General features: G+C 44.7%; 1 protein-coding gene across 3 annotated transcripts in view; it reads left to right on the top strand.

Moving 5' to 3' along the window:
• xrcc5 (X-ray repair complementing defective repair in Chinese hamster cells 5) overlaps positions 1-12,976 on the top strand; it is a 398,838-nt gene that overhangs the window by 176,519 nt on the left and 209,343 nt on the right. For all 3 annotated transcript variants that reach the window (XR_011961734.1, XM_072580078.1, XM_072580075.1), the window contains exons 9-10: positions 7,460-7,572; positions 9,942-10,004. Coding sequence is in view for 2 of the 3 variants with exons in the window: in XM_072580078.1 (XP_072436179.1) it covers positions 7,460-7,572; positions 9,942-10,004 (176 nt within the window). In the remaining variant the exon portion in view is untranslated. The remainder of the gene's footprint in view (positions 1-7,459; positions 7,573-9,941; positions 10,005-12,976) is intronic.

Raw genomic sequence — 12,976 nt, 5'->3', positions numbered from 1 at the left:
ACCTCCAATGTATTCATTCTAGTCAAAATCACCCACCTAACTATCCTAATCCCATTTTTCAGCACTTGGCCCATAGCCTTGTATGCCTTAGCATTGCAAGTGCATATCTAAATACTTTTAAAATGTTATGAGGGTTTCTGCCTCTCCACACCCTTCTAGGTAGTGAGTTCCAGATTTTCACCACCCTCATAATCTCCTCTGAACCTTCTGCCTCTTACCTTAAATCTGTCTGCTGGGCATTGATCCAGCCATCAAAGGAAAACATTTCTTCCTGTCTGCCCTGTCTATGCTCCTCATAATTTTATACATCTTGAATATATCTCCTGTAATGTGGAAGTACTGTTGTTGGACTGAGGTGGACAAAGTTAAAAATCACTCAACGCCAGGTTATAGTTGTGTTTGTGTTGCTGGAAAAGGACAGCAGATCAGGCAGCATCCGAGTTGCAGGAAAATTGACATTTTGGGCCGGAGCCCTTCTTCAGGAATGACGCTGGGAGCCTTGGGTGTGGAGAGATAAATGGGAGGGGGTGGGGCTGGGGAGTGCAATAGGTGGATGGAGGTGGGAGTAAAGGTGATAAGTCAGAGTGGAGGGTGGAACTGATAGGTGGGAAGGAAGATTGACAGATGGGACAGGTCATGAGGTCAGTGCTGAGCTGGAAGGTTGGAACTGGGGTAAGGTGGGGAGAGGGGAAATGAGGACTCTGGTGAAATCCACATTGATGCCCTGGGGTTGAAGGGTTCCAAGGTGGAAGATAAGGCGTTCTTCCTCCAGGCATCGGCTGGTGAGGGAGTGGCGATGGAGGTGGCCCAGGAAGTCCATGTCCTCGGTAAAGTGGCAAGGGGTGTTGAAATGTTCGACCACGGGGCGGTGGGGTTGATTGGTGTAGGTGTCCTGGAGATGTTCTCTTAAGTGCCTATCCGCTGTACCCTCCTCTCCAACCTATCATCTTTACCCACATCTCCATCCACCTATTGCATCCTCAGCTACTTACTCCCCAGCCCCACAACCCTCCCATTTATCTCTCCACCCCCGACACTCTCAGCCTCATTCCTGAAGAAGGGCTGCGGCCCAAAATGTCAATTTTCCTGCTCCTTGGATGCTGCCTGACCTGCTGTACTTTTCCAGCAACATACTGTCAACTCTGATCTCCAGCATCTATCGACCTCACTGTCTCCAACACCAGGTTGTCGTCAAACAGGTTTATTCGGAAGTACTAGCTTTCAGAGCGCTGCCGCTTCATCAAGTAACTAGTGGGGCAGGATCAGAAGACACAGGATTTATAGCAAAGGATCACAGTGTCATGCAATGAAAATGATATACAGGGGAACCTCAATTATCCGAACGAGATGGGCAGGCACTATTTTGTTCGGATAATTGATTATTCGGTTAATCGATTAAATGCCTTTCCTCTGGGGCTCGGTGGTTTTAAAGTCTGCTCCCCGTTCAGGAGACTAGCAGCACACACCGCGTGTGATACCCCTCCCCCAACACTGCCCAACGCCCCGCCCACCCCATCCAACACCGCCCCCGCCTGCCCCCACCCACCAACCCTGTCCAACACTGCACCTCGCCTCCCAACTCCGTCCATCCCCGCCCCTGACCCCCCAACCTCTCCAGCATCATCCCAACCCTGTCCAACACTCCCCCGCCTGCCCCCGCCCCCAACCCCATCCAACACCCCCCCGCCTGCCCCGCCCCAAACCCCTCCAGCACCGCCCCCCCCCCAGCCCCAAACCCCATCCAACACCGCCCCCTGCCTGCCACACCCCTGTCCAACACCCCTCCGGGGCAGCTGGACTGTACACCAACAACAAGACTGCTGCAGCTGCCTTTGTGGGTAGTCTCCAAGTAATGTTCGAGCACACACACACACAACTTTTTATTGCAATTTTTTGACAGCTTCCACCTCTGCCCTGTACAGGACAATATTGGTCAGATTATCTGGGGAAGGAGGTGGAAATCAGGGTATACCCCTTTGTAGAATTCTAGGGGAAGTGTGCGGAGAGAGAGAGGGCGGGAGGTCAGTCATTTGGAGACGGTGCCTGTTTAATCACTGTAAACAAAAGACCTGATCACTGTTGGAAACATGTCTTTGATGTAATGTTTCTATTGGGACCTCGAGACCTCCTTCGGATAATCCAATTTTCAGATAATTGGTATTTGGATAATCGAGGTTCCTCTATATTGAACAAACTTAGATTGCTGTTGAGTGTTTAATCTTTTAGAATAGGTCGTAGGTTTCAGTTCACTGATATGTAAATTCCAGAACTTCTTTTAAGTCATATTCTTGACATAACTTAAGGTTTTATAAATACAAAAGTGACATTGCAGCTCAGATGATGTATTAAAGGTGTGAGATTAGAGTCTGTCTGTATCCCAGTCTTCGAACTGGTTCAGTTTCCAAAGTAGGAATTTTAAAAATGTTACATGGATTGACTACCTGCAGATTGTGAGCTTTATGAGCAAAAATAGAATGTATCTGCAAATAGAATTCTGCAAATGCACATTCACCCCATAGACGTATATGTGTATGTGTGTTCATGTGAACGAGAAAAAGAGAGTGTGCATGTGATCTGGTTGTATGTGAAAGAGTGTGTTTGTGTACGTGCATGCTTGGTAGAGTGTGGGCTTGAGTGTGATGGAGCATAAGCCTGTCAGAGGATGTGTGCGTGGGTGTGAATATGGGGGGTGTACGTGTGTGTCTGAGAGAGAGCGCGTGTATGGAAGAGGATCTGCGTGGGCGTGTGTGAGTCTGTAACAGTGCATGTAAATGTGCTTGTGTGTATGAGAGTGTACAGTGTACTAGGATCACCTATAGTGTGACATGAATCCAAGGACCCGGTTGAGGCCATCCTCATGGGTACTGAACTTGGCTATGAGCCTCTGCTCAGCCACTCTGCGTTGTGGCCCCTTTTTTATTAGATTAGATTAGATTACTTACAGTGTGGAAACAGGCCCTTCAGCCCAACAAGTCCACACCGGCCTGCTGGAGCGCAACCCACCCAGACCCATTCCCCTACATTTACCCCTTCACCGAACACTATGGGCAATTTAGCATGACAAATTCACCTAACCTGCACATTTTTGGATTGTGGGAGGAAACCGGAGCACCCAGAGGAAACCCATGCAGACACAGGGAGAATGTGTAAACTCCACACAGTCAGTCGCCTGAGGTGGGAATTGAACCTGGGTCTCTGGCGCTGTGAGGCAGCAGTGCTAACCACTGTGCCACCCATAATCCTTTTAGATTTTTCCCCTCTAATTCTGGACTCTCCCACCACAGGGAAAACACCTTGTCTATTTACCCTACCCATGCCCTTCATGATTTTAGGAACCTCTACACGGTCATCCCTCAGCTTCTGATGCTCCAGGCAAAACAGCCCCAGCCTGTGGGACTTAGCTCAAGTCCTCCAACTCTGGCAACATCCTTGTAAACATTTTTGAACCCTTTCAAATTTCACAACATCCTCCTGATAGGAAGGAGACCAGAATTGCACACAATATTGCAAAAGTGGCCTAACCACTGTCCTGTACAGCTGCAACATGACCTCCCAACTCCTATACTCAAATCCTGTGACCAATAAAGGAAAGCATACAAAATGCCTTCTTCATTATACTGTCTACCTGTGACTCCACTTTCAAGGAACTGTGAACCTGTAAAGTCTCATTGTTCAGCAACACTTCTTGAGATCTTCCCATTAAGTGTATAAGTCCTGCCCTTATTTACCTTTCCAAGATGCAGCACCTCACAATTATCAGAATTAAATTCTATCTGCCACTCCTCAGCCCATTGGCCCATCTGATTAAGATCCCATTGTAATCTGAGGTAATCTTCTTCACTGTCCACTACACTTCCAATGTTGGTGTCATCTGCAAACTTACTAACTGCTCTTCCTATGTTCACATCCAAATCATTTATATAAATGATGAAAAGCAGTGGTGTGTAGTAACATATCTGAGTAGGTTGAAGAAAAAATATTTTTAAAGTAAAAGTTGGGTGATGTGGTGCAGTGGTAGTGTCCCAATAATCAGGTTCAAGTCCCACAGCTTCCTAGACTACACCTCCTCCCACCCTGCCCCCTGTAAAAACGCCATCCCGTATTCCCAATTCCTTTGTCTCTGCCGCATCTGCTCCCAGGAGGACCATTTCCAAAACCGTACAACCCAGATGGCCTCCTTCTTCAAGGACCGCAATTTCCCCCCAGACGTGTTCGACGATGCCCTCCACCGCATCTTTCCACTTCCCGCTCCTCCGCCCTTGAGCCCTGCCCCTCCAACCGCCACCAGGACAGAACCCCACTGGTCTTCACCTACCACCCCACCAACCTCCATGTACAGCGTATCATCCGCCGTCATTTCCGCCACCTCCAAACGTACCCCACCACCAGGGATATATTTCCCTTCCCTCCCCTAACAGCGTTCCAAAAAGACCACTCCCTCCGTGACTCCCTCGTCAGGTCCACACCCCCCACCGACCCAACCTCCACTCCTGGCACCTTCCCCTGCAACCGCAAGAAATGCAAAACTTGCGCCCACATCTCCCCCCATACTTCCCTCCGAGGCCCCAAGGGATACTTCCATATCCGCCACAAATTCACCTGCACCTCCACACACATCATCTATTGCATCCGCTGCACCTGATGTGGCCTCCTCTATATTGAGGAGACGGGCTGCCTACTTGCGGAATGTTTCAGAGAACACCTCTGGGACACCCAGACCAACCAACCCAACCACCCCGTAGCTTAACACTTTAACTCCCCCTCCCACTCCACCAAGGACATGCAGGTCCTTGGACTCCTCCATCGCCAGACCATAGCAACACGACGGTTAGAGGAAGAGCGCCTCATCTTCCGCCTAGGAACCCTCCAACCACAAGGGATGAACTCAGATTTCTCCAGTTTCCTCATTTCCCCTCCCCCCCCACCTTGTCTCAGTCAAATCCCTCGAACTCCGCACCGCCTTCCTAACCTGCAATCTTCTTCCTGACCTCTCCGCCCCCACCCCACTCTGGCCTATCACCCTCACCTTGACCTCCTTCCACCTATCGCATTTCCAACGCCCCTCCCCCAATCCCTTCTCCCTACCTTTTATCTTAGCCTGCTGGACACACTTTCCTCATTCCTGAAGAAGGGCTTATGCCTGAAATGTCGATTCCCCTGTTCCTTGGATGCTGCCTGATGCAATACAATTTCAGCCCAAGTCCCACTACCCCCAGTTCTGAACAAACACAAAATGCTGGAGGAACTGTGGATGTCTGGAAGCATCTGTGGAGAGAGAAATGTAGTTAATGTTTTGAGTCTAGTACAGCGTCAAGGAATGGAATTGAAGAGTCATACTGGACTCAAAACATTAACTCTGTTTCTGTCTCGCATAGGATGTTAGACCTGCTGAGTTTCTACAGCATTTTATGCGTTTGTTTCAGAATCACAGCATCTGCAATATTTTTTATTTTATCTCCAGTCTCGACAGGTGGATTTTTTTTTTAAAAAGAGCTGAGTTCACATAAAAATGTTACTGTACAGAGGGGGAAACAAAAGCTGGGTTCTTGGGTTGCTGTGGCACAGTGGTTGTGTTAATACCTCTGGCCCACAAAGCCTCGGTTCAAGTCCGAAATGCTTCAGCGGTGTTATAGTATGTCAAACTGAGCTGATTAAACATCAGTAATAGTTCATGCAATAATTGAAAGAATAATTTTTTAAAAAAAGAAAATAATAGGGCTGGGATCTTACAATGTCCTGCTGGGCAATATTTTTTATTTAATTAATTGGAAAAATTGTTAAATTGCCGGTGGGTTTATTTTGTATAAATAAAAGATCCAGGTTCATTCCCAGTGGGTCTTCGCTTCAGGACAGTGAAAGGATAAAGAAGAGAAAGGTGGAAGCTGATGTTTGTGTTAAACTACAGATCTGAAAAATGTGTTGCAGGAAAAGCGCAGCAGGTCAGGCAGCATCCAAGGAGCAGGAGAATCGACGTTTCGGGCATAAGAAACATCGATTCTCCTGCTCCTTGGATGCTGCCTGACCTGCTGCGCTTTTCCAGCAACATATTTTTCAGCTCTGATCTCCAGCATCTGCAGTCCTCACTTTCTCCTAGTTGATTTTAAACTACAGATGTACAATATAACCTTTGTAAATCTCTGAAAGTCTTTTTCTGCCTAATTCATCTTAGAGAAGACACTAATAAACTTCAAAAGTACATAGACAAGGTGGAATTGATGCACAAGTGGCAGATGAAACTTAAATAGAAAGGTGACTTGCTAAAACTATTTCTACCTTTTTGGTGGAAGAATAGGGTGAACGATATACAATAAACATTGTGCAGGATCAGAGAGATTGGGGATTATATATGTACATAAATCATTGGAGAAAGCTGTTAATAAAACTTACTGTGTCCCCTGGGCTTTATGAATAGAGGTATCCAGTGCAGAAGTGAGAAAGTTATGACAAACCTGTACAAAGTACAGGGGAACCTTGATTATCCGAATGAGATGGGCGGGCACTATTTCGGTCGGATAATCAATTATTTGGTTAGTCGATTAATTGCCTTTCCTCAGGCGCTAGGAGTTTTTAATGTCTGCTCCCCGTTCAGGAGACTGCAGCAGCATGCAGCGCGCGAGACCCCGTCTCCTGGCACCATCCCCAACACCGTCAAACACTGACCCCCACCCGCCCCCAACCCCGTCCAACATTGCCCCCCAACCCCCAAACCCATTCACCACCGCCTCCCTGCCTGCCTTCACCCCCCCCCCCCCCCCACCCCACAACCGTCCAACACCACCCCCTGCCCCCCAATTCCATCCAACAACCCCCCAATTCCATCCAACAACCCCCCACCCCCTCTCCGGGGCAGCCAGACAGTACACCAACAACAAGACTGCATCTGTTGCTGCTACTGCCTTTGTGGGGTAAGTCTCCAAATAGCGTGTGCATGCGCGCGCACACACACAGCCACAACTTTTTACTCCAACAATGTCGGTCAGATAGGGAAAGTGTGGGAAGAGAGAGAGGGCGAGAAGTTAGTCATTGATGGATGGTGCCTATTTAATCGAGGTTCCTCTGTACTGGTTTCATCTCAGTTGGAATATTGCATTCAGTTCGGGAACTGTAGTTTCAGTAAAATGTGAAGGGAATAGAGAGGATGCAAAAAGATTCATATGAGTTATTTCGGTGGTGAAGGATATCAGTTATGTGGATAAATTGGAGAATCTGGAGATGAGCAGTTCAAAATTATTGGGTGCCTGGAAAAAGAAGCAAGACTACAGGAAAATGGTGGAGGAATGGGTGTAGGTCAGCACCACGCAATGACAGATGTCATGGACCAAATGGCTGTTTCTGTTATAACTTATCTATGATTTTGTCTTCTATGATTTTGGCTTTAAGTAATTTTTGTTTGAAACATCAATTGTTAAGTGCTTTGGAATGTTTTGTTTACTAAAAGCACTCTGATTTTATTCTTCAGGTTTTCGCTATGGTAGTGATATTATCCCATTTTCACAAGTAGATCAGGAACAGATGAAGTATAAAACAGATGGGAAATGCTTCAGTGTTCTTGGATTTACTAAATCTGCACAGGTAAATGTTGATAAAAAAAGAATGTTCTCTGTTCCTCAGAATGTTCAAATTCTGCATGGCACATTTGATTTGAAAAATCTAATCAACGCTGCTGAGACTTTCAACAAGGTAGCTCACTGAAACCTTAGTCATGGAATCATACAGCATACAAACAGGCCCATGGCCCACCAAATGTATGCACACCAACAAACTGTACTAATCCCATTTACCTCCATTTGGTCCATAATCTACTATGCCCTGGCATTTTAAGATGCTTCTTAAATGTTGCAAGAGTACCTGCCTCCTCCTCCACTGTGTCAGGCAGCACATTCCAAATTTCTACCAACCTCTGGGTGAAAACATTTTTCTTCAGATCTCTTCTAAGCCACTTATTCCTCTCCTTCAACCTCTGCCCTCTGGTCCTAGACACGTCTGTCATGAGTTAAAGATTCTCATGATCTACCCCATCTATGCCTCTCGCAACTTTGTTTACCTCAATTAGATTCCCCTAACTGGAAGCAAAATATTAACTCTGCTTTCTCTCCACTGATGTAGCCAGATTTGTTGAATTTCTCCAGCAATTTTGCTTTTGTTTCAGATTTCCAGCATTGGCACTTGTTTGGTTAGTTTATTCTAATCATGATCATCAGCAAAGTGATGGAAGAGGCTATTGACAGTTCTCTCGGCAGAAACATGAGTAATGCGGTCACTATGATTCTGTGAGACAGGACCAGCAACTCAAGAAAGTCGGTAATAGCCCAAAGACTGGGATAAATTCAGAATCCAGCAAAGGAAAACTAAAAAGATATTAAGGACGGAGCAAGTAAACTATGAGGGCAAACCAGCACAGAACATAAAAACTCACAGAAACTTCTTTAAATATGTGAAAAGGAAGAAAGAGTAATCCCCTTAGAAAATTAATCTGGGGGAACAGTTGTGGGGAACAAGAAATACTAGCGGGCATAAACAGATATTTTGTATCTGTCTTTATAGTGAAAGATATTTCAAACCTTCCATTAATATTAAAGGGAATGAAGTAGTGTCACTATCACTAAAGGAATAGTACTAGACAAACTAATGGGGCTAAAGGCAGACACGTTCCCTAGGCCTGATGGCTTGCATGCTGGAATCCTAAACCAGGTAGCATTGTGCAATCATTGGCAAGTATTGCCACTTTTGATCTCATGATGGAGAGTAGGTCATTGATGAAGGTTGGGTTGTGCCAAGAAACTCCCTGAGGAACTCTTGCTGAGATGTCCTGGAGCTGAAATGACTGACTTCCAATTGTCACAAACTATCTTTCTGTGTGCCAGGTAAGACTCTAACCAATGAAGATTTTACCTCCTGATACCTATTGATTCCAGTTTTGCTCAGGCTCCTCAATGCCACAATCAGTCGAATGCAACCTTGATTTCAAGGGCAGTCACTCTCATCTCACGTCTGGAATTCAGCTTTTTTGTCCATGTTTAAATCTAGGCTTTAGTGAAGTCAGGAGCTGAGTAGCCCTGGCAGAACCCAAACTGGATATCACTGAGCAAGTTATTGTCAAGCAAGTGCTGCTTAATAGCATTGTTGATGACACTTTCTACCACTTTACCAATGATCAAAATTAGACTAATCGGGCGTATTTATCCTGTTTTCTGTGTACAGAACATACTTCCCATTCTTGTTACTTTTTTCAGCCAGCCCCCTCTTTGCTGCACTTGCAGCCTCCTCCATCCCACTTGCAACCTGCCATCACTCTCCCTCCTCTTGCAGCTTCCTCTTCTCCTCCTTTTCTTCTGATCTTGTGGTCTTGCCCTCCCCCACTCCATGCAGCCTTTTCTTTGCTCCTGTTACTCCTTTCAGATACTGTTCTCCACCACAACACCAGCCTGATAGATGTTACCCAACTTCAGGCTTCAATTCCTGGTGACAGATGACCACATCACACCTACCCTTGGTGGAGAAAGGCTTTTCACCAATCCCATCAGTGGGTCTAGGCTTTTCACCTCTGCTGCTAAAATTGCTGCTGATAGGTCATTGTGAACCAGTCTGTGATCAGAGTAGTAGTTCCTCATGAATTCTGCCCATTCTTATCATGGGGTTGACTTTTCTCTGATTTTTTTGACCCTCGTGGTTTAATTTTCCAGTGGTTTTAGAGACTACTGGGGTGAGTTTGTTTACTCCACCTGTGTACTTTGAATGCTGGTCAAGGCATTTGGATTATTTACCAGCCCTGAAGAGGATTTTGGCCATCAACGTTAATATCTATGTATGTGGCTTGGTGCCATACTTTTATAATGCTGTTATGAAGCACCATGGGACATGTAAACCCTAACCCTTAAAGGTGCTTTATAAATATAAGTTATATAAATTCAAGTTGATATTACTTTTTCTGTGAATTACAGGTTCTGCAGCATTATTATGTCGGACGGCAGGTGCTGCAGGTGTTTGCTGCAAAGGATGATGAGGTGAGGCTTGTTTGTCAATTTTATTATAACCAACAGTTAAATATAAATATGTTTTCCAGATGCCATCCTTCCTGTAACCTTCAGTGTATCCATTTTGCTGTGTCTGATACTCCATGGTGTTATGACATGGCGGTGAACCCCTGTTAACTAAACCAAACATCCTGAAGAGCTCACCTCACCTTGTAGTCTGTTAACATATGAGTGACAGAGAATTTCCAAATTCCACTATTTAAAGAAAATTGCATCATTTTATTTTTAACCTTAAAAGTGAACATTAAACAACAACTATTCACAAATCTAAGCCCCACATTTGTCTTAACTGCTTATTACCTGCCTCCAACTTGATAAAAGATTAGAGTGGTGCTGGAAAATCACAGCAGTTCAGGCAGCATCTGAGGAGCAGGAAAATCGACTTTTCGGGCAAAAGCCTTTCATCAGGAATAGAGGCAGAGTACCTGTAGGGTGGCACTCCCTGGGTACTGAATTCCCTGGGTTGCCTTCTTTCTTTTTACTGCGAGTATGTTTCATATGAAAAGATACCTTTGATAGAGAGTGTTTGCTAATTTCTTGGGTCTCTCTCGATGGCAGTTGCTCTCTCTGCAATTTTCAAAATGTCTGCATTTTTATATCCTCAACATCAGATCACCTCTTTGGTTTGATGTTGGCAAAACTATACATTCCAGCTCGATCGGGTTTTAGTATCCAGGGGCATAATTTAAACTGATTGGTTAAATTTGAATTGTTGTCAAAACAGCAACCAAAACGCAGGTATCCATTTCACAGCCACATGTTACTTTTTTTCAATTTTCCATCTAGTCACTGCCATCTAGTCATTTACACAGGTCCTTGTAATCTCTCAGTTCAGAACAACATTCACTCTGTCTTAAAGATGCAGTACATGTCTTCAGCTTCACAACAATGGAAAATTTATTGCTCATGTGTAAGGAAAAAGTTAAAATGTTGAAATTCATTGCGGCTGGGTCCCATAGGATATTACGAAATTGCTGAGGCGTGTTTGAAGGGCAGCTGTTTTGAGGCTGAGTGAACTTGAAAATCTATCAGCTATGTTCTAGCAACTGAAACAGGAAGCATTGGCATGTGGCGTGATGGCTGTCAGTCAATAATTGTATACAATAGAGACATTTGGGCCAAGAATGATAGCAATATGTTGGCTAAAGAGGGGTTGAATCTTAGCAAAACATTTGATAATTTTAGCAAGGCATGTGATAAGGTTTTCCATTGTAGGCTTATTCAGAAAGTAAGGAGGCATGGGATACAGGAAATTTGACTATCTGGATACAGAATTGGATTGCCCATTGAAGACAGAGGGTGGTTGTAGATGGAAAGTATTCAGCCTGGAGTTCGGTGACCAGTGGTATTCCGCAGTGATTTGTTCTGGGACCTCTGTGATTTTCATAAATTACTTAGATGAGGAAGTGGAGTGGTGGTTTAGTAAGTTTGCTGATAACACAAAGGTTGTTGGGATAGTGGATAGTGTGGAGGGCTGTTATGAGTTGCAATGGGACATTGACTATATAAAAATTGGGCTGATAAGTGGCAGATGAATCCAACCTGGAAAAGTGTGAAGTGATTCATTTTGGAAGGTCGAATTTAAATACAAAATGCAGGGTTAAAGGCAAGATCCTTGTCAGTGTGGAAGAACAGAGGAATCTTGGGGTCCAGGTCGATAGATTCCCTCAAAGTTGACAGGGTTGTCAAGAAGTCGTATGGTGTGTTGGCTTTCATTAGCAAGGAGATTGATTTTAAGAGCTGTGAGGTTAAGCTGCAGCTCTATAGAGTCCTGGTTAGACACATTTGGAATATTGTGTTCATTCAGGCCACCTCATTATAGGAAGTATGTGGAAGCTTTAGAGAGGATGCAGAGGAGATTTACCAGGATACTGCCTGGACTAAAGGGCATGTCTTATGAAGAAAGTTTGAGGGAGCTGAGGCTTTTCTCATTGGAGTGAAGAAAGATGAGAGGTGATTTGATAGAGGTGTACAAATGACGAGAGGCATAGATAGAGTGAATAGTCAAAAATTTTTTCCCAGGGCAGAAATGGCTGTCACAAGGGGACATAACCTTAGGGTGATTTGAGGAATGTTTAGGTGAGATGTCAGAGGTCAGTTCTTTACACAGAGAGTGGTGCATAGGTAGAAATTCACTGCCAGTGGTGGTCGTCAATTCAGATACATTAGGGACATTTAAGCGACTTTTGAATAGGCACATGGATGATAGTAAATTGAAGGGTATGTAGGTTAGTTTGATCTTAGAGTAGGATTAGAAGTTGGCACATATTGAGGACCAAAGAGTCTGTCCTGTGCTGTACTGTTCTATGTTCTGTGAATTATGTGTGGATGACTGTGACATCAGAATGATGGTAATAATGTTAGGGAAGATGTGGCAAAGAGTTACCTTGGATAACCTTTGCCATGTTCATTACTGATGCCTCTCTCTATGAAGTTTCAGTTCTTTATATGGACTGCACCCCAGAAATAAGACAATAAAATAGAGGAGCAGAATTTGGCAATTTGGCCATTCGGCCCATTGAGTCTACTCCACTTTTCAGTTATGGCTGATATGTTTTTAACCTCATTCTCCGACCTTCTCCCCTTTACACTTGATCCCTTTACCGATCATAACCAATCTATATCTGTCTTAAATCACTCAATGACTTGGCCTCCACAGCTCTCTGTGGCAATGAATTTCACAGGTTAACCATCCTGTGATTGAAGAAATTCCTCTTCATTTCAATTCTAAAGAGTCATCCCTTCATTTGTTCACATCCATCTCCTCAGACTATTCAAGATCTTACTTTTCAAACAACTTGTTTGGAGATGTTATTACCGACTTCTAGGGCAGGTGGGACTTGAACCTGGGTTTCTTGCTTCAGAGGTAGGGATATTATCAGCTCAACACAAGAGACTTCATTTAATAGCTCATATACTTCAACCAATTCACCACTAATTCT

This window comes from Chiloscyllium punctatum, chromosome 10, assembly GCF_047496795.1.
Source record: "Chiloscyllium punctatum isolate Juve2018m chromosome 10, sChiPun1.3, whole genome shotgun sequence".
Lineage (NCBI taxonomy): Eukaryota > Metazoa > Chordata > Chondrichthyes > Orectolobiformes > Hemiscylliidae > Chiloscyllium > Chiloscyllium punctatum.
Note: the sequence above shows the minus strand (reverse complement) of the source record. Positions and strands in the feature narration are given on the sequence as shown.